The sequence below is a fragment of the Sander vitreus genome, chromosome 7 (assembly GCF_031162955.1).
Source record: "Sander vitreus isolate 19-12246 chromosome 7, sanVit1, whole genome shotgun sequence".
Taxonomy (NCBI): domain Eukaryota; kingdom Metazoa; phylum Chordata; class Actinopteri; order Perciformes; family Percidae; genus Sander; species Sander vitreus.
The window spans coordinates 9,934,523-9,957,386 of NC_135861.1; the positions used below are offsets into that span (position 1 = coordinate 9,934,523).

General features: G+C 40.2%; 1 protein-coding gene across 5 annotated transcripts in view; it reads right to left on the bottom strand.

The window, feature by feature from the left end:
- nphp4 (nephronophthisis 4) overlaps positions 1-22,864 on the bottom strand; it is a 178,263-nt gene that overhangs the window by 124,554 nt on the left and 30,845 nt on the right. For all 5 annotated transcript variants that reach the window (XM_078254511.1, XM_078254514.1, XM_078254512.1 and 2 more), the window contains exons 6-7: positions 14,240-14,389; positions 10,745-10,881 (exon numbers count right to left, since the gene is read on the bottom strand). In XM_078254511.1, coding sequence (XP_078110637.1) covers positions 10,745-10,881; positions 14,240-14,389 — 287 coding nt within the window. The remainder of the gene's footprint in view (positions 1-10,744; positions 10,882-14,239; positions 14,390-22,864) is intronic.

The window sequence follows — 22,864 nt, forward strand, 5'->3', positions numbered from 1 at the left end:
GTTCTCTGCATCCATCTCCTCACTCCCCTCCTCCGAGTTTCTCTTTCATTTATTTCATTGCTCTTTTTTCTCACTCTGTCAGTTTCTCTCTCTCTCTCTACCTCTCTTGCTCGATATCCTTTTTCTTCTATCGCTCGCCTCTGTCTGCTGCCGTCACAGATTTCTTCATCTCTCGCCTGAAATATGAATATTTTAGAGCTAAGAAGCTTAAAGGGAACAATGAAATGGCCCCCAAGTTAAATTATACTCCATTTCCAGAGTCACAGAAGAGGGACTTTTCTGAGTGAGGTGCGCACCGGTGCCACGTGGGTGTGTCTTTCTCCTTTTCCATGCACACATAAGCTTGTTGTCTCCTGCTAATGTCATATTTGTGATATTTCCCCAGATCCTGCTTCTAGAATTGCTAAACCAGGCACTGTAAGTAACCGATCAACATGGTCCCTTTAGCGATCATAATGTACACTTGACACCTGGGTTACAAAAAGTGGCAGTCCCTCAGAGCTAACATGCCTAGATGCTATTTATATCATAAAAATAAAAAGGAGAGGGGGTGGGGGGGCAGAATGAGCAGCACTCATTTGCATGCTTTTGGAGGCAGTTTGTTTCAGAGCTTTGTTTTAGAGCGTTGTTAACAAAGTAAACAAAAGCAGTGTTTTAAGGGAAGAGATGGTGGTGGGGTTTTTTTGTCTCACAATTAGACGAGTCACCCTAGTGTGGGCGTTGTAAAAGGGAAACTAAACATTCTGCTTAACCATCCATTTTCTGTTGGAAAACAAACAGAGAAAATGTATTAAAGCCAGCGCATCACTTTTATCTGTGATAGTTTCTTTCATGGCTGTTAGTCTGCAGTGCATCAACACGCATCCGATTTTAAACCAATTCGGCCTTGAGGGCTCAACAGAAATCTTTCTTAAAAACCAAAGCCCACATTTCTAATGTGTCTGTAATCTCGAGGAAAAATGACAATATTTTTTGGAAATCTGTGTTGGGATAAAGGGCCACAAGTCAAAGATAACTCATAAAACATATCTTACCTTGGAAAGAAAAACTCTAGTTTGGTGGAGTATTGTAGTGCATAATGTTTGCTGAAGAGTATTTGATTCCAGTCTACATGAATGGTAAAGGTGTTGTAGGGAGGATTGGGAAGATCCAGGACTTAGCCAAAACATTTGAACATCAACAATTTCTCAGTCCCTCCCTCCCTTTTTTCCTAAGCCCCTCCCCCCACAAGGGAGAATGAATGCGTGTGCATGAGCAGTGATTGACACGCAGTTAGACACCCCCCCCCCGGCCATGATTGGTGCATCTGAACAGGGAGCGGTGGATTTTTGCAAAGCGCACTACAGGCTGTAGGCGGTGTCAGAGCATAAGTCTTACCTACTGCACCTTTAACTCGACATTTCTGGAGGAGGGTGTGTTTTTTTTTTTTTTCCTCATCTCAAATTTTAATCAAAAATAAAACGATACAGAAACCTCTGCAGTACAGATGACACACACCTGGAAAGCACAATCGTCGTCAAATATTAAACAACAGAGATTCTCTTGGATTCAATTTACCAGTCCAACTGCTGGGGGAGGCAGTGACAGATGGGTGAGGATGACATATTAGTAAGCAAAATTGATTTGGTTGGGGACACTGTCATTTGAATGAAAATCGAACCGCTGAAAATGAAAGAAAGTCATTTAGAGTGAATTTAGAAATAATAGCAGTTGGAAGAAAAATGAAGAGCAGGCAGCAGCTGCCTCATTGTGCAAGTTTGAGGAAAATGAGTGTAGATTTTTAGAGGCGGATAAATTAGTTTCTGAAGGTTATTTCTTTTGTGCGCAAAGGGCAGGAGATGAAGTGAGCGAGCAAGCTCTCTTTAATAGCTCCAACTGGGACATAAGAAGATGAAGGCAGAAAATGATTCTTGAGCCTGTAATCACAGAGTAGGGACTTCATAAATGGCCGTGACAGGGCTTAGTGGCACTGATCAATAACAGGGTCAGAAGTCTCAATATGCGCATCTGAAACCTGTGTCCTGCTACCAATATTGTAATATCCGACTCCATTCACATTCACGCCGAAGTGCATCATCGGACAGAGACAGGGTATACAATACTTTTGGGTTTCGGACTGTTGGTCGGACAAAACAATTTGAAGAACATTTCCAGACGTCACCTTGGACTATGGGATAATTGCGATGAGTATTTTTCAAACATTCTTTAGTCCAAATTTTAACTGATTAATAAAAACATTCTTAAAAATGATTTGTCCATATTGTAAATAATTTTCAGCTGCAGCCTAACTGTTGACCATTTCCATGCCATAAAATCCCCCCCAAAATTTCGGATTTGCCCAGAATCATGATCAAAGAACCTCCAAATCAGCATTTAGACTGCCAGAAGACATTAAACGTGTAGGTACTCTTGCGAAGAACTCATGGTAACTCAAGTACCATGAGTAGCGGTTTAGAATGGCCATACTTGAAGGCAAGATAATCCGACAAGCACTTCAGCTGAAGTTTACTAGTGACAACTTAAGGCTGTGTACAAAACCACTCCCTATTTACTACATAGTACACTCTATGTATTTTCCACCATTTTATTTGGGTGTCTCACTGTGACATAAATGCATATGCTCAAAAATCCCAACAATGGAATGCACAAAACGGCAAGCGTTGATCGAACGTCAAAAGAATTTGCGTTAACTCAATATTATCGGGTTAATTTCGACAGCTCTACTACAAACACCTAGGTTTGGTGCTTCATACCTCTTGCAAAGTAGATTTTCTTTTTTGTATGGCACCATAAAAGCAGTCAGCTATTCGCCAGTAAGTTTTTGTGTCAGTACTTTGTGAAATCAATGTGTAGGCTGCTGTAAAAGGTAATAATAACTCTACAGATGGCAACTGTCATCTCAAGAGGTGTGTGTTTGTATATGTGTGTGTGAAAGAGAGACACCGAGAGAGAGAAACCAGATGAAATTATGTCCCACATGAGTTTTGTATAAGCCAATTACCAAGTGAGTTACGCAACTCTGGAATGTTTCTCCTTGAAAATGAGCAAATAAAAGAATAAATCTTCTCTGACTTTTTGTGACTATCACACATCTTTCACATAGTCATGCTAGATGCTAGATGGCTGTTAACTTATCATTTTTCACAAAACACAGTCAGCAGTCAGGACACCAACCTACACATCTGCATCTATGTCAAGACGTGCATGTGTGCGCGTGTGTGCGCGTGTGTGTATGTGTGTTTATGTGCGTATGTGTTGCTACCCACACAGTGGATGTTAGCTCCCCCATATTGAGGGTGAGTCATCCATGGCAAGAAACAGTGGCAGCATCATTAGCATGCCGCTCTCATCCTCCCACTCCCCTACTCCTTAACAGATTTTAACTGGCACAGCGCTTCCACTGATAAATCACTGTTGCCCTACACTGCTGAAACACTCCCATAATTCACAACCAAAAATATTAAGTCAAACACACTCATTCTGCTGCCTTCCTATTTCCCTTCTCATACCACTTGTCCCTAAGCATAATATAACTTACACCACTTTCATATTATAACACCATGAGCACATTATTGATTGGTTCCACTTGGAAAGAAACCCCTCATGCTGGTACAGTCCAACTATTAACACCAACAGGACACAAACATGCGTTATCATAACCTTAAGGCAAGACACTACAGCCATGCACTGGTGAATTTTGAGACTGTGGGCTATTTTGCATGTCTTCTAAGAGACTAGTGGAAAGAAAACATCCAAAATACACATTCAGGTGTTTATTTTACTACGCCTTTGCCTGTGTAAATTTCTATTAATATGTTATATTTATTGACATTGTCAATAACAGACAGAAGAACACCTTAATGCTTTTTTCTGAGCACCCGCATTGAGAGCCCATGATGCGGGCCCTGATGGCATGCAATCAATGATGTTTGATACTGGCAGTTTAATTTCCCTGTGTAGAATCAATATAGTTCTTATTCTTATTTTATTCCGTTTATAAAAAAAGGGCCATCTCAGGGAAGAGCTGAATTCCCAAGCAAGTGATAGTTATAATTAGGATGAAATGAGAATAATCACCGTTTTGTTAAACAATACCATGTCACTGGGATGTGGGATTTCTCTTGCACTAGACTTTTAAAAACCCTTGTCACACGAGGGTATATGATAAATACAAGCCTTCCTTTTACAGATCACACAAATTGACACATATTACTTAAATCTTAATCAGAAACTTTATACATGGCATTTGCCCTGATAAAAAGGCACAGTGACTTCCAAAAGACTCACAATAATGCAAAACTTGCAATAGCTGAGACCCCACTAGTGATTGATGGATCCTACTGATATGGTATCAGCTCTGTGCATCCCACAGTGTTCGTAAGTGTCTCCTGGAGGTCTCTTTGTTCATTTTGGTCAGATTCCCTGTATACATTACTTCAACACAGGGGAAAAAAGAGAAGAAAAAAAAAACAGTGACTCAGACTTTTAAAGTTTATGAATCTCTCTCTTCTCCTTCAACCACTGTGCACTCCGTCTCTTCTGACTTATAGGGTCTATAACCAGTCACAGTCTATTTCGTCTAATCATTGTATCGTTAATCATTACGAAGACCTGCATTTCATGAATATTTGATGTGAGCCAAGTGAATTAAACCACATTCCTTTGCACTGCATCAGTTACAGTGGTTACAGGTCCAATAATGATAAGGAGAAGGCACTCAGCTAGCACATCCGGCGGTGCAGCCAAACTCTGTGTCCTTAGAGAACAATGTGTGAGACGCCTGCTATTTCAGAAATGTACAACCTTCTTTGTCTTTTTTATAGTACCACGTCCACAGGGGCAGTCCTACTTTGAGTGAGTTTTTCTTCTTTTAGGACAAATGAAAACTTCCTGGAGCTTTGTTGCCAGAGTCTTTCTCCATTCATTAAATCAGCTTAAGGCGTTTTGTTCTGCCTGTGGCGTGGCATCGGTCCTCGCCTGCTTCTCTCCTCCTATTCATCGTCTTCTGTGCTCCCAAGTCGTTTGATCACAAACCAAGATGTTACGTAATTTTTGACGAGATCTCCGGCCCTTTGATCAAGAGTAATATTTTATTGAAGGTTTAGGTGAACGGTTGATACAGGTCATTTGAGGTGATGTAGCCTCTAGCTTCACTTGGGGAAGACAGACTTGTTAAAGCAACCCTAACAACAGGGAATAACAATGAATAGTGGTAGTTTTAAACTGGGAGGTTGAGATTGCGTTCGGAGAGGTTTAAAACCACAGTTCAAATTAGCCTAGTGCTCATTAAAGTGCGCTATGAAGCTATGGAAAGTAGCTACAGTAGTTCACATGAAAAGCACATCAACTAGGGCAGTAGCTGTATGATTTATGGGAAAGTGGACTGTAAAAAGAAGGAGCCACACTGTGATAGTTTGTTGAGCTAAAAATAGCAATACTTATGGGGAGATTATGTGAAGACTGTATGTCAGACTAGCAGCCAGCATAAAGGATTCGTCTCATGCTGCACTGTACATTCATCCGCCACCCCATTCCTCTTCATTTTTTTCACTGCATTTCTGCCTTGATACCAATTTAAGCACAGGCACGCCAGCATGGAGTCACAAACACACACACGCAGAAATACACATATTGCCTCACACAACGGTAAAACTAAATTGGCAGGTGAGGTGTCAGCATCACTTCAGAGACAGCTTGATGACAATCCAGCTGGAATCACACTTTAAAGGTCACACAAACTTTCTTTCTCGGTCTGTTTCTCTCTCTCACACTCACGCACGCACGCACGCACGCACACACACACACACACACACACACACACACACACACACACACACACACACACACACAGCACCCTTTAATTAAAAGCTGCAATCAAGCTGACTTCTGCATTTATTAACACCTCTCTCAGACATGAGAATGTCGTCACACCACTGAAGTTATAAAAGCCTGGAACATTTAACTAATCTACGTAACTTGGGCTGGTTGTGAAGACCTTCAAAGAATATCGCACAAGTGACAGAAAAAAAAAATAAAAATGTGAACGCCAAGATGAGATAAATATTCACGCTAACATGTCACCTACCTTAGAAAAAGAAGACAAAATTGTAGCCTCCTTTTCATTGTTTGTATTTAATTAGACACTGGCTCATGTACAATATATTATCAGCAAAGATGCTGCCACAACCCACTACTATAAATATTTGCACAAGTGAATATCCAGACAATCCAAATGTCATACATGTGAAGATTTCCCCTTCACCCTTAGCTTTCAATGTACCAGTTGATCCTCATTTGCACGCTCACATATCATCATGATCACTGTGTAGGGACCAAAATAATTAAATCGCGGATGCAAACAGCATCCTTAGAGCAAAGGCTAAGAGCTCAGCAATCCGAATGGAGCTCAGAGTAGAACCACTGCTCACTCATAGTGAAAAGAGACATTTGAATAAAAAGTATATTGCTCATTCTTATGAGGACGTCTCCTGATGCCTCCTTGTGGAGACCCGGTGACGACGACGACAACGCCGACGAAGGAGAGGACGCTGGAGAGCGGCAGCCTCCGGACAGCAAAGAGTGACCGATGCCAGCAACCATCTTCAGACTCGAACTGAAACAGCAGCTGGGTGAGTCAGTTTAACACAGCAGAACCCCGCTTAGGTAGAAAAATATACACTCATCCAAGCCAGCTTAGTCTCATTCTCACATTAAGCGCAACACGCAGGGAAAAATAGACTAATGGTGGATTCATGTTACAGGCTAGGCTAGCCTTTACTAGCTGCGTTCCTTTGTTCTACGAGCCCAGGTTAGCTTAGCCTTGTAACAACTGGGTGAGTGCAATTCTTATTATAATAATATAATAAGTTTATTTGATTTAGCACCTTTTACAGACAAAGTCACAAAGTGCTTCACATGATAAACAAATTGTTATTTATTTATCTATTTAAATTAAAGATACAATATGTAACATTTCTGCATTAAAATGTCTAAAAACGACCATGCCTATGTTATATATTTTTATGAGTTGTGTTCTTACACTATCCCAAATGTTTCCACCAAATGTCAAACTCAGAGAAATCTGTTATTTTATTTTCAGACACGGAGCGTTTCATTTAGTCGCCTGTCAGTGGCGTCATATAACCTCTCAACCTTTAGTTACTCGTAACTTCCGTCAATACTGCTTTTTTTGCCACGCAGCATCATTTTGTGATTAATTACATGCCACTTTGCAACACAGTAATATAACAGAGACCTTAATTATTGATACATATCAATATCGATCCAGCTTAACGTTACTACAATGTGCTGGTTGACAAGTAGCTAACGTTAATGCTAGCTAATGTTTGGTGGATAACATTATAATAGGGTTACAACATCGTTCAACATGCTCACCAAGTTATTTTTAGTATGCTTGTTTTGACCACGGTTAACAGCACTGGGCTAACCCACGAATGAGTTCACCAGTAACGTTAACGTTAGCTGTATAGATAGACGATTAATCTAATTCTAATTCAGCCAGCTAGCACAGGCAGTCTGTCTGGCTCCCTCCCCCGGCGCAGAGAGACTCAGTCGGGATGACAGCTGACTGCAAGCACGTTGCTGGCTCACTAGCTAACTGGTCAGCTACCAATAAAAATCTAATCAAGAAAAACGTAATTATGTTGGGGAAACTGCAGCTACTTTATTAGAATAACATGAATAAACATTACTAAACCTAATGTGAATAAACTTGAAAGGGTAAACTCGTCCGTGAACAGATGCAATCTAACCAGTAATGGTGTTTAACACTAAAAACTACAACTCCCATAATTCCACGCAACTTCCCAACGTCATCAAAAGTCTGTGTTTACCATCCATTGTTTTGGTTGAGAGACCCCTAGCGGCAGAAAGTTATATATTGTATGTTTAAATTGTTTTGTTTTTATTTTTAAAATTTTATCTCCAAATTTCATTGTACGTTACAATGTACAACGATAATGAAGGCTATCTATCTATCTATCTATTTATTTATTCTGGGAACATCCCACTGGGAGAAAAACTGGGGGAAGACCCAAAACACACTGGAAAGATTATACATCCCAACTGGAAATGTCTTTGGTTCCCCCAAGAAGAGTAGACAAAAAATGATGTCCAGCAACTGTGATCCAGACCCAGAAAAGCAGTGGGTATGGATGGCTGAATGTTTTTTTTTTGTTGTTTTTTTTTTTTTTAAATCAGCCATACAGGAGGCTTCCTTCAAGCACCATGATGAATCTGGTGCTAGCCAGTGTTGTTTTTTATTTATGCCTATATACGTATACTCTGACTCTGTATTTTGACAATATATTGTATGTACACTATATACTAGTAGTACTATTTATAATCTATGACAAGGGCTTCAGCTGTTTGCCAAAATGCAAAAGCCTGATCAGTTAAAAAAAGTGCTAAGCCCCACTAGCATCCCTTAGAAGCTTAAATGGTCATTGTCCTGAGGGTGGCAGTGGAGTTTGTACCTTTGGGAGTACAAAATGTGCCTCAGCGAATTTAAGGGGCAAACTGCCTATTAAATTGGGATTTTTGTGTGTGTCCATTTAATAATTAAGGCATTCATTCATCTCTCTCCCCTTCTTTTTTTGGTCACATAATCTGCACTGGGCCCTTCCAGAGAAAATTGCTGCTTCTCTGCCATGACGGCAGTTTGGGACTCACTGCACTGGTGCACGGCAGCATGGAACGTTAAGGAGGGCTGATTCTCCATAAAGCCTCCCTTTGAATATAACTAAATGTAAATAGGCTTGCTAGTCCCTGAAGAACTGGCTCCATCCCCAGGGGTCTGTGGGCAGTTCTAGAAGGAAAGCAAAGTTGGACCCATGAAAGGACAGCGCCCTCTAATAAGGGTCTGATGGTGGCCCGAGGCGGGCACGCTCAATAATATACTAAAGGGAATTAAAGGGAATACCCTGTGGTTTATAGACCTCTAGTAGCGTAGTAACCGTTTTTCTATGAAAAGTCCCTGTTTTGTTAATCATCACAAAGACACACAGTACAGGCACACACAGTTAGATTGATACAGTCCTGCCAATGGTGTCACAGTAGTCCACTGATCAACAGGTGGCGGTAACACTCAGAGATATGCTACAATGCCATCAATGGCAGGGAAGAAGACTGCAACCTTGTAAACGATATAAACAATGCTGGATTTAAAATACTTGTTTTATGAGGAAGGAAATGCACTCACAACACATTTTTCAGATACACGCAATGGTGAGTAACACTAAATGTGAACATAACTATTGTTTGTTTACAAGAAAGCTCCACAAAGCCCCTTCAATTGATTTATTTTATTTGAATCACTGCACACAAAGGCAGCTAAAATCATAACTAATAATGTTGATTAGACTGACCAGGAACCAATGACCAACAATATTTTATGTAGGTGTGTCACCGACGAAGAGCACGTCAAGCACACAATCAATCATTTCGTATTTGGAGTACCTGTGAAATGTCATAAGGTAGTCCAAATTATGGCTTTTTTTTTTTTCTTCGATTTGCATTTCAAATGTTGAAGAGCTTTTTGTGCGACTCTTCACAGGTCATTTAGTATTGGTCGCAGTTTGCTATGGGTTTGCTATTTTCTGCCTGTAGTAAATAAATATTTTTGAAATGCTTTGGAGTAAAAGCCTATTTAATCTTTTTCAACTTTAACTGCTGTTATTCTGTTTTAAAAAGTATAAACAATCATAACAATCTTATTCTTTTGATTTTCCAAATCCACACAATTATCAAAAAATGACCGCAATATAATTTCATAACACTGAAATCATTATTTTTCACTGTTAACTCTACGGTAGAAACTTTCAACCACTTTAATGGCAAAGGCGTTTCCATTCTTCACTTATCCCTCAAAATAAGCATGTAAGCCCAAAGCCACCTGCGGTTCCCTAAAACTAATTTTTCTGCAGTTATTCTATCTTGCTAAACTTCGTATAAATGTACAAGGCAGAAACACTAGTGCCTCCCATTTGCTTCACTTAAACACTCCCATGACAGCATTGTCATATCAATTCTCCTCTCTACAAAAGACACATCTCACAGGCTGAAGTGAACAGATAGGGCCTGTGCAAAGCCACTGTATAAATAATTGCTAATCCATAGTTGCACCTGTCAAATAAGGTTAACCATCTGGGTTTCTGTAGACAAGAAAAGGAGAAGAGAATAGATAAGCTCCATTTAGTTTGGGAGGCAATGTGCCTTAAATTGCAGTGGCAGCTGTAAAAGGGCTTGTGCTTACTGGCTCGCTAAAGGAAAGGAAAGTGAGATAAAGAAAGGCATCAAGCTGGAGAGAATAATCTTGGCTAATAATCTTGTGTCAAGGCCATCGTGGCCATCTTTAATTTGAAGGAGTTTAGTAAACAATCACCTCAGAAATGCTATCGAGACTGTGCATGTGCATTTATATTACACAATTATGAGGTGAGATGTTTTTCCCTTGTAAGTACACCATACACACTTAAAGGAAGTAGGAAGAGACATATTTGCTTTACAAGTGTGATTACTTCATTACTTCATTTCCCTTCACACTGTATCTGTAGTTGATTTTGCTCAATAGAACATCCATTCTGAGGTGTAGACTCACTGTATGAGAATATGGACCAAAGGTGATTGGATGTGGTTGCACACATCTCGTGACACTGTAACTGTCCCTAATGTGTCATGTGCATGGACTATCAAGGCTGTGTGTGTTATGGAAGCCTGGCCTTACTGTGTTATGGCAGTCAGCATTGATCAGCTGCAGCAGCTGGCTCTCAAACTTCTCCAGGGATGGCTGGAGGGAGACGGTCAGTCTGTTCAGGGTGAAGGGCAGCATTTTGAGCAGATGAGGCCTCAGCAGAGCATCTCCTGGTGACAGTACGAACATAGCACAACATATCAATATGCCATGACATTTACATGATTATATCATAAGAGCACTTCTGGGTCTAAAACAAGATTCCTCTTCCTGTGGTTTGTTAATTTTGTTTTCAGCTCAGAAAAGGTATGTTCTTCTGGGGTTACTGTAGAGGAAAACTACCATCTAGTGTAATAAATGTGTGAAACAACTTGTGAAGCATATTTCAGCATATTCCTTTGTGACCCATTTGCAAAGATCCCTGACATTTTCCATCACCCCCAGAACATTTATACTGGAACCCAAGAAGTTCTTCTAGAAACCTAAAAGAGAGGGGTCAAGTGGAAAATACATGGATTGATACACTGTTATAGCCAAGCTGATTTGTTGTGTGTGTGTGTGTGTGTGTGTGTGTGTGTGTGTGTGTGTGTGTGTGTGTGTGTGTGTGTGTGTCTTCTTATGAAGTGAGCTGAACTTCTCCTTGATACTTTATCAGTAGTGTCAACATCAGTGTCAAAGGGTCCGTGTCCAGAAACACTTGCTGTTTCATGGCAGGTTTACTTTTTAATATGTCTGCCTCACCCTGGACTCCAGAGACACTCCACGTCAAATATTATATACTCCTAGAATGTGTGGTTGACATTTTGTTGTTTATATGTTTAACCACGCTCAACTTATTGTCATATTTAATACTTACCCATGGAGCTATCCATGAGCTGGATGAGGAAACGCACCCCTTTTTTGGCAGCAAATGTTTGCATGGTCAACTGGTCAACTCTTTGATTTTTTATTTATTTGATTAGAACTTTTGCTGGGAGACAGCAGCTCCATAAATGACTGCTCCATTGATTTGTGGTGAGCTGCCTAATGTCAATTTACTGGAATATGTACACCACAGAGAGAGAGATATACCATCACTGGTGTCAAACAATCCAACAAAAACAGATTCCATTTGGATACTTGGCTTAAATTGAATCAGAATCGATTGAAGAAAGCATCTCAGCCAATGAATGAAGCAGGAAAGCCTGTGAAGTCCACAATCACCCCTTTCAAACACAACAAAGAGAAAATAGCCAGTGTGATTTTAATCTCTTCAAGAGTAACGCAGCCATCAAGTGTCTCATTGCAGCCTTTGTCTCTGGAGCGCAGAGTTGGACTGTTTTGAATGCACCCTGAATATCAAACCGGTGGCTGTGGTCTTAAAAGGAAGCTTAGGTCTGTGCTGCTCACAGCCCCAGAACATGAAGAGGATTAGCCAGCTAACCATACCTCCCACTGACTCCCAATGATTATAGCTCGGCACTGTCAGACTTCATTACATTCCCCCTTACAAACTTACTTTCTAAGTACTGCAGACATTTCAACTTCTGATGGAACTAAGTTTCCAAATAAGGCCACTATAAAGTACCATGATGAATGTCCTGTTTGTTATAACATATTTGTTAACAGTTGGAAAGAGATGATGTTGCTGAAGTATGTAATGGAAGATTATACCTGATACGTACTGTAGGTGTTGAGTTGTCAACTTCGGTTTTCTCTAGCTTGGGTTTAGGTAACCTCTTTGTTCACTTCAACTTTTGTTTTGACAGCTGAATAGGGACTACATGTGCACGAAGAGTATCTGTACAGCATCGGTAGTGTAAGAATCAAAGCAGCTCCACTATTGATTACTGAATCTCATACAATTCTTTACATAGCTGCACAGTAAACACAGACACCCTACAGGTGACTGTTTCCACCAACATAGATTGTTTTGTTCATGTCTGAAGGGAGCACATATTGAACGAAAGCGTGATAACAAAGGACAACAGGTAGCCTGACTAGAGTTGTGTCAATAAAAAAAAGCCTCAAAACCTGAAAAACCCAAAATCGCTGTAATGAAGGGAAAATGTTAAAGACACAGGCAATTAAGGTGCGCTGAAATTCAGATCAGGGGGGGGTTATAAAATAATTACCACTTATGGCACAGCACACCAGTTTTTCCTGGGTTGGAAGCATTTTATCATTTAACATAACAGCACGGTACGGCAACTTGAGTGCAAAGAGCAAAAACAAGCTCTAAAAAGTTGATGACATTGCCGGGAAGGTGATTGGCAAGTCATAGAAACAACTTAGCAATACATTTGACAGTGCTGCACCCAGAAAGGCTAAACATAAAACTGTAGATACCTAACATCCACTACACTCAGAGTTTAACATGCTCCTGTCCCATAGTCGATTTAGGATCCCAAGGGCCAGCCGGAACATACAGTATACAAGATTCAAGATTGAACACAAAATGACTGCATCAAGGAACACTTGCCATTTTTTAAGATGTGCCCTCTTTTTTTTTTTTATATATATATATATATATATATATATAGTATACTGTATATTTGTTTTTTTTTTTATGGTGTGTTTTGTTATGTGTACTGTATGGACCTTGCTGTACTTGGGAGAAGCCAAAGACACATTTCCACTGATAAAGTAAATCTAATCTAAGGCAAACAATTTGAATTTGTAAACTCAGTATGATTTTATCGGCCGACCGTCAACGCCAACTGACCCAGAATTCTTACACGTTTTCCTGCTTTGTGAGTTTTTTATCTTATCCTGATCATTTATCCCTTTTTACATTAGCCCAGAGAAGATTGATGTATGCATGCTCTTTAACAACCACATGCTGCTTCACACTACTACAGTTCCACATATTCACATCTAGGAGTAACACAGCGTCATTACAGTCTTCTTATCTTATCAACTGAGGTAACAGAACTAACTGGGAGTCAAAGATCTTCAAACATCTTATAAGAGCATTCGTTACTTCAAACATCTTAACCCTCCTATTGTCCTGGGGTCAAATCTGACCCATTTTCAAAGTGTCCTTAGCTGAAATTTGGGTTTCTTTCAACCAAACTGCCCAAAAATAACACGCATGGTTCCCTACAACACTATTGGCAAGACAAATTAAGGATCAGATGACTACTTTCATAGAATGTTGGGTGTTTTATTCATTTTTTTAACATTTGAAAAAGAAAAAAAATGAAATGGCTTCAAGAGTATTCCGACTAAACTTTTGACAGTCTGAGATTTTCCATCAACATACTGTACGTTCCTGTGATCTTAACTATTAGTCAAGATAATATAATTTAAGCTTTTTTAAACTCAAAAATAAGATATCATTTCATATAAATGAGGTTTATTGAGTGGTGGTAGTGAAAAAGATTGGCCAAAAAAAAAAAAGGTATTCATTTTCAATTTGGACCCCAGAGGAAAACAAGTGCATGGTCGACAGAAAGACAGCACAAGGGTTAAAAGAGCATTTGTTACTGTAGGGGAGTGTATTACTTAATTTCTGACCTTACACCTTCCCAGTTATGTGAAGTTTACCTGTTGGAGAAGCTGCAAGGCCGGGAATGTTCTCATTTCCAGATATAAGGACATTCTCTGGAAGGAGGTGCATCACGGAAACCAGCGCGGGGTGGTTTTTTATCACACATTCCAAATGTGCTCCATCAATAGTCTTCAGGAGGCTGCTGACTGCAGAAAAAGACATAAAAAATGTATGTAGAACTGTTTTTTGTTTTTGTTTTTTTAAGATAACTGTTGTGCTTTTCCGCCTTTATTTGACAGGACAGCTAGGTGAGAAAGGGGAGAGAGAGGGGGAAGACATGCAGGAAATCGTCACAGGTCGGATTCAAACCCTGGACCTCTGCGTCGGGTCATAAACCTCTAAGTATATGTGCGCCTTCTCTACCCACTGAGCCAACTGTTTTACTATTTCACATGCATTTCATGACAAACAAGCAAACTGCCACTTTGAATACAAATGAGTTAGATATGATATTCTAGCCTACCATCAACCCCAACCAACGCACAGAATCAATCTCATTGATGCCACAGAGTTTAATAATTCCCCAAAAGCAGTGAGTCACAGACAACATGACACCCAACACGCAGACCATTTTTCAATATTCCATTTTGGTGTTGGTGACCTAGGCGCAATGTTCCATTACACCGGAGCATCGTTTTCCAGGGCTAAACTGAAATGACAACCATTCAACTTGGAAAAGGCGCTCCTCCAGAAGAGCAATGCAGCGTAGATGAGGCACGCGGTACGAGCAACGGGGTAGACATTGTCATCTTTCAAGCAGGTCATCCAATGACAAGTGACGATCCACAATTCCTGCCGTCGACACGAAGCACACACCATTTGGAAGGTGAGCAAATTGCCGTTTGATGCACCCCGTATGTTAGCTTTTTTTCAAGCCTGAACAGCATCACAATCATTCACTCTGACAGGGTTAGTGATTGCACCTTTAAAAGCATCAGTGACAATCAACCCAGGGAGCTCTATTCACTCCCATAGGCTGTTTCAACAAGGTGACAGTGAGCAATCTGAAGGTGAGTAGTTACAGAAAGTGAAATGGTGGTGATATCTGAGAGCATTTAAGTGCTTGGATGTGTTTTAGTTCAGTTATCATGGTGAACAGTATTTGTCTAAAAACATTAAGATTGTTGCCAATTTCTGTAAATTCATAGGTGTATGCAGAGCAAATAAATATAATCAATATTCAGGAACAAAATACTGTTTCTAAGCTTCTAACATTTTAATGGAAACCAAAGAGAGTTTATACAGAAGCCTGCTATCCTTCTGGCTTCAAGTTGTGTGGAAAAAATATTAATTTCCAGCAGGACAGTCACCCTAAATGTGCATCAATGCGATGCCAGGTATGTTTGAAGTCCAAGGAAGAACAGGGATTGCTGACTGCAAAGCTTTCCCTCCACAGTCAGCATACCTAAACCCCCAAACATTTTAGGGAAAATATGAAACTAGAAAAGATGAGACAGACCGTAAGACACAAGACACTGTTGGATCCTCTGAAAGAGTGCTAGAATTATGTGATTTTTTTTGAAAATCTGCAAACGCTTCGATACCAGGGTTCAGGTTCAACATTTATGATGGACAGACCAAATATTAAGAGTTAATGATGTTCAGTGAATATAAAGGCACTGTCAAATTAAACAATCTAAGAACAAAAAATACTTAAGATTTGTTTGGGGTTTCGAAGTGTCACTTCATAACCAGCTAAGCGTTTTACTTTAAAGAACATTGCCTGATAAAAGATCCTGGACTGTTACAAACGAATAGTCAATAATGCCCAAGTTAAACTTGTGTGCCCATCACTGTCCATGTCAATGTAAGTATATATGGCCTTTAATGTACAGCAGAAAACTAAAGTACCAAAGTACAGCCATCAAAATATGCAGCTACAGCATCACAGTTCTAATAAAAACTACCCAACATCCCACAGTTTGGGGACATTGCTGAATGTAGTCCACACAAGAAAAAGAAGTCAACATTTGTAATCTTTTTACCAAGGAAATAAAAGCAGCAAACGTTGGGATCAGCTGAATAGCAGGACCGATGAGTTGACAGGAAGGATGGGTTGAATGTCCATTTCTGCTGTAGACAGCTTTTCATCAATTTCCAAGGCCGAGCCAGTGCCTTTATCTTTAAAGTCAATAAAAGGGGATTGAGAATGAAAGAAGAAGATGATGGAGTACTGTATATCGCTGTGTTGTCCTCCCCTCCCTGTCCATGATTCATTACAGCCAAACCCTTTAACTCTCTCTAACAGTTAACTTACTACAAAAAAGTGCTTATGTCTAAAGATAAAAAAGAAAAAAATGATTTTGGGAAATCTCTGCCGTTGCAGCACAGCTTTAACTCTGTTCTACAAACGTTTTCACTGGTGACAGCAGCCTTCGTTGAAAAGGTGTCTCACCTGGTGTTCTCACCATAAAAGGGTGGGTATGAAGGGAGAAAAAGGGAGGGGTGAAATCAAGCATAGAACTTTCTTGACACAGATGGTGCCCAGGTGTCAGCAACTTTTTTCATCATTTATTTTGTGTTATTCATTATACATCAAGATAGCTTGGGTTTCAGTCAGATGCTGTGCATAGATTAGAAAACTACCCCAAATTGTCCTTACAGCAGTGGTGTATTACCTCTGAGTCAGTTGAACAGCAACTTGGCAAGAGATGTGAAACCATGGAAGTGGAGGGGGGGGGGGGGGGGGGGGGGGGGGAGAAAAGAAATGGCTCAGCATCAGACAAACAGAGGCAGTGGTTTTGGGAGACGGTTGAGTGGGAAAGAAGAAAGTAATAAAGATGAAAACAAATGGAGTGGTTTTTGAGAGAAGGTTTTACTGCCAACCTAGGTAAGGGTGAGGGATTTGAAGTAGGCTTTCGGGGAAAAATATGAATCGGGATTTTTTTTTTAGCTTAGAATTGATATCACGATTCTCTGCCACGAATGTTTATTGCACACATGAACCATGACAAAACAAATTGGCAGTACCAAACAGATTTTTTGCTGCATGTCATTCCCCCTCTCTCTCCCCTTTCATGTCTTCAGCTGTCCTATCAAAATAAAAGCCGAAATGCCCAAAAAATAGTCTTAAAAATAAATAAATTGAAATTTCTTTTTATTTTATTTTTTTTAAATCTAAGTAATTTAAAAATTAAATCGCTAACAGGGGTGAATCGAGATCGCGATTTTATAACGATTTATCGTGCAGGCCTAAGGGGTGATTTCTATGTTCCGTACTAAGCAATCGCTACTTTGGTGCTTCTGCATGTCACTTCCCAGAGATCGCTTGTCAAACAGTGAAGCTAACACTAAGGATGTAAACCTCAGGCTTTGCCACATCTCAGTTTCTTAAACAAACTATTATTTGGTGATTTGGCCTGAAATGAGTAGTCATTTAATTGATTAGGAAAAAACATTTCCGGACTTCAGCCTCTTGGACGCGAGAACTGTTTGACTTTTTTTATACATCATTGTCGATTGTTGGGTTTTGGACTGGTGGTCAGACATATCTAACAATTTGAAAACATCAACTTGGGCTCGGGAAAATGTTGATGTGCATTTTGAGGCATGTTTTTTTATGCTGATACTGACAGACATTTGGGAATGAAAATATCCGATATGAAAAGTATCTGCCAATATTTAATGCACAAGAACATTCAAACAACTTTCTTTTTTTAAACTGTCATTTAAACAGGCATGGTAAGTATTCCTTAAATGTGCTGCTCAAGATATCTACGCAGTAGTACACAGATCTTGGACTATATCAAAGAGTCTGTGTCTGTTAGCTGGTGGAAATATTGGCCGAAGGTTCTTAATTCACCAAAAAAGGTTTTCAAGAACTGGGTACAGTTTGAATCAATACTGTTGTATATCAATCAGTAATAGAGATGCACCGTATACATGAAAACACACATACAAGAACTGTTTAAACGTTGTAAAGCAGAGTTTTCCCCTGCTCAATATGAGCCTAAAGTAGGCCTGCACGATTCGGGGATAAATATGAACCGCGATATAGTATATACTGGCCATTTAAGTACAGTAGGCTACCAAAAATAGTGACATATAACACAAATATGGCCCTGATACAGGCTCTATCTGAACTCCTTGAACATGTTTTTACATAATTAAAACATGTTAATGTCAATGTCAAATGCTTTCAATAAAGTAATTGAAGGAGAAAAAAAAAATGAAAGTCATTTAAAGGGGTGATAGAATGATTATATAGGGTATTTTACACTGTTCCTTAAGGCCTCCTAATAGGGTATGTAACATTGGTTGGGCTGAAAATTGCCCGAATGCTATTTTATTAGGCGCGCTGATTGGTTTGAGCGAACCACATAGAAACACATTGGAGACTAGACGGCAGGTCTCATATTTCAGACACTGCAAAGTTATACATTGTTTGTCGGGCTATTTCGTTATTAAATTCACTTCTGAGACTTTTTTAAGCGAGAAATCAACTATATAAAGCTCAAATATGGGCCGTTTTACGAAAATTGATGGCTAATTGCAAATTTAGTAAGACGTGTCGGACTTTAGGAGCTCCACACAGTCTGACGAGAAAACGGCAACCTCCATACCCAGTGAAAGTCACCGTTTCTCGGTTACTGGACGACCGGGGCTCGGGGCTCCACGGAGCTCCGGAGCTGCAAGCTAGGCTATGTGTCCCATTTAATCCTATGAAAAGATCGTTGCTACACTTTCGGCATAACTTTCGTATATTTACAGTTTGAATTTCGTCACGCCACTTACATAACATATACCCCAAGGTTTTATAAAGCTAGCAATGGTGTCCGATTTCAACTTAATGAATTTTTGTGAACATTAGGGGTTTCGTTAGCTGCTACTGTCCCTTTAATCCTATGAATCACGGCTAGCTGCAGGCTCTGGCGCTCCATCAGGGCCTCTGCATTTTGTAGTCCAGTAACCCAGAAACGGTGACTTTGCGCGGGTATGGAGCGCCGCGGGCTTCCCTTCATGACGGAGATCCAGCTAGCTCACAGCGAGCCGGAGTCTATGAAGTAGGACACGCCGGGCGGCGAGGCAGCACCGGCTGCTGTCACGTAGCCTGCTGAGCTCCTGCTGAACTGCGTAACACACAGTCGGACAAAATTTGCAATTAGCCATCAATGTTCGTAAAATGGCCCATATTTGACCTCTACATAGTTGATTTCTAGCATAAAAAAGTCTCAGAAGTGAATTTAGTAATTAAATAGCGGACCTCTGGAGCTCTGCATGACCTAGCTAGATTCAGAAGACTAAGCTGACCTCAGGTCAGTGGTGTAGCCTATGCAAATGTTGGGGCGTGACAAAGACTAGGAGTTGAGATGCTTACGTCAACTTTTAGCTTTGTTGAGATTCGCCCGTTTTCAGCGGCAGTTTCAAAATGCGAGATTTTCATAGTAAAAGGGGTATCAATGGGATTTTGAGCTTCTATGTATGTCCTATTTACCCACCGAAGTGTCGTTATTCAACTATGACAAGGTAAAATCGGTTTTGCATTCTATCACCCCTTTAAAAATGTAATCGTGAACAGGGGTGAATCGAGATCGCGATTTTATCGGGCAGACCTAGCCTAAAGTGGAACATATTCCAGGTGGAGGAGCCACAACAGGCTTAAGGCATTGTTTAACTTCCTTTTGTTTGTTGAAAGTTTGAAGTTCACCCAAACAGCAATAAAGCTTGGTGTAGGTGGAGAAAAACAAACACTTATGTGGGTTGCCTTCGAGTCAGATATGCAGGACAACCCCTTTTAAAAAGGCACCAGCAAACCTCTTTATCTTAGCCACAGAGAGGCTTTTTGTTATATCAGTAAGAAAATTTGTCACGGCACTACCTTTCTGTCCCCCACACACAGACGTACACACAATAAATTGATGCATCGTAGTGTTGCTTCAAATTAAGATATGCTAATGTGAACACAATGTACCATCTGTTTGTCCTCTCATCACACCAAGAGGGCCCCAGAGCAGCGCTCCTTCCTTCTTATTCCTTTTTTTTTTCCTTTGCTGTACACCTTCCACTCCTCTTGGTTGGTCGACAGAAGAAGCTTAGATCAAGCCAATGAGCTTACTGCCTCCCTTCGTGCTTGTTTCCTCCTGCCTTTTTGCCTCCCATCCTCTAAGACTTTCAAAAGCCCCAAGGCAACTTCCTTTCCTCTATCTTCTCTCCTTTTTCCCATTTCCTGCCTCTTGACCCTGACTCCAGCTCTGGAAAATAAGAAGCTTTGACTTCTCTGCTACTACGACTCTATTTCTTTCACTGCTCCTTTTTCTGTTTCAATTCAGACTGACTTGTCTCTATGTTTCAGCATTTGGGTTTTCTCCATTGATCTTATACCTTTAGGTCCAATTTCTATTTCATAGGTTAAAACTGTGTTTAACGTAAGGAGCAAACTTACAAAGTCAAAAGTGTGTACTACCCTTTCAGAGCCATTAAAAGAAAGCTTGTTTTTTTCCTGCTTTTAGCTTCGCCACTTTTATATCTTTTAAATCAGCCCAGTGGTTGTACTTTTTTAATCTAATCTATCCATCTTATTATGTAATCTAGTGACGTTCATTTCAAAACATGACAATCATTATAACATTATACAGTTATGAGAATTTCTAATCGACAAACCCTTTCTACTTTCCTCCTTATTTCTTTCTCTTCTTCATGTATTCATGTTTATCTATCCAGTTCTATCTATTCATTAGCCCACCCCAGAGGAGTTTTAGCAAACAACTGTGTGCACTAATTGATTTTTTTTGGGAAGAAACACCTTTGTCCCTTTTGCCCTTCTTTGTCATTGGCTATAAAAACTAAGAGCACTGTCAACGAAACGGGTGACAGGTCGATAGGTTGACATAAGATTTCAGAGCTAAATTATTATACCTGTTACAGACATTTATGGTCACCGGAGAATGAATCATAGTAACTCGAGCAATCCCCTGACTTTTTATCTAGTGCCCATTGCAGGTCAAAGTTTTCAAGAAACTTTGTGACGACAATATGCAGTTTAACTTTGATTGATTTCTTAGTAGAGATGGCCCGATACCATTTTTTGCTTCCCGATACCTGAACTTGCGTATTGGCCGATACCGGGTACCGATCTGATACCAGTGTGTCATATATGTTATTATGTTTTAACAGCTGTATACTACTATCCCTGTATGGATGTGATATAATTTCTATCTTTGTTGTCGGTCTGGCTCAGTTTAAACTCTTTGTGAAACATGAATGCCACAGAACTTTCTTTTATTCTGCAGTTTGACAGTCAGTTATAACGGAAAAAGAACATAAACTACTTTAACGTAGATTTTCTTTAGGGCTTTATTACGTGGTATCGGATCGGTGCATAAACTCCAGTACTTCCCGATACCAGCGTTTTAGGCAGTATCGGAGCCGATACCGGTATCGGAACATCTCTATTTCTTAGAATCTGATTTACCACAAGGCCACACGGTACACTCTCTCTTTCCATTGATCTGTCTTTATTCCTACTGTGAGAGGAACCCAGTGACACATTTTCAAAAAGAATATATCATATGTATCTTTCGCTGCGAGGTTGCCATGCAGCAAACAATTCTCAGTGGAGTGTGAAGACAAAGACCAGCAGACAGAATGCTGAACTACACAGAGGACAGAGTACAATTACTGGCCTTGGAACGGAAAATAAGCTCCATTGTGTAAATAATAGGACCGAGGTTTGTTTGCTATTCTTATACTACCAGACCAGGAAAGTTCATACAGTATTGACACAATATACACAGTGCTAAATATGTAATTGGACGCACTTTTAAAGCACTAAAGGCACAGGGGGACAAACACAAGCTCATGTTAGTCAATAGCCTGGCAGTCAATATTAACTTCTCTCAACAAGTTTTACACAACGATAGAAAAGCAACAAAATGCGTCAAAGTTGTTTTGGCCTTGGACATTGTGACATTCAGAGGAAAAAGAGGAAAAATCCAGATCTACTGTTTCTCACACTACAAAATCACAAAACGGAGCCTTACTGAAGAGTGCTCTGCCTGGCCTCAAGCTGTATGTATGAAGCTATCTCAGACAGACTGTGGGTCGTTTAGATCATGTTTACACCAACATCTACGCTGCATAAAAAAACAGCCTCAAAACAGCGGACTCAGCAGGGATCCCAACACAGGGGGAACTTTCTGGTTTGCATTTTGTGTTCTCTCCAATACCTGGAACAACATTCCCACTCCAACGCAGCCACTTGTGTTTCGCACCAGGATTTTTTTCAGTCTTGTTGTGTTCACAGGATGCCATTTGTTATTTTTGATTGGTTGCCAACATTCCAGGGGGGAGGTCTTGCATTATATGAGCCAGTCTGAGGGCAGACGCCAAAGAAGAGAAAGGGAGAGTAAAGATGACCTGTATGCGAGTGGAATGCTGCAGATGAATGCAAAGAGGAATGTTTTGTTGACTGATGAATTGGGAATTGTAACCCTCATCCCTGACGTATTTTGGTTTAATTTCTGTCTTCATCAATTTGTTAACCTAAATGAACTGAAACCAACCGAGCTCTGTGCCCCGCTGTAGACATGAGAAGAAAACCGGAGTAAGCCGGCCCAGCCACACAGTCGGGTGGACTATATCTTTGCCATTAGCTTGTTTTAGGGCTATAAGGAAGCACACTC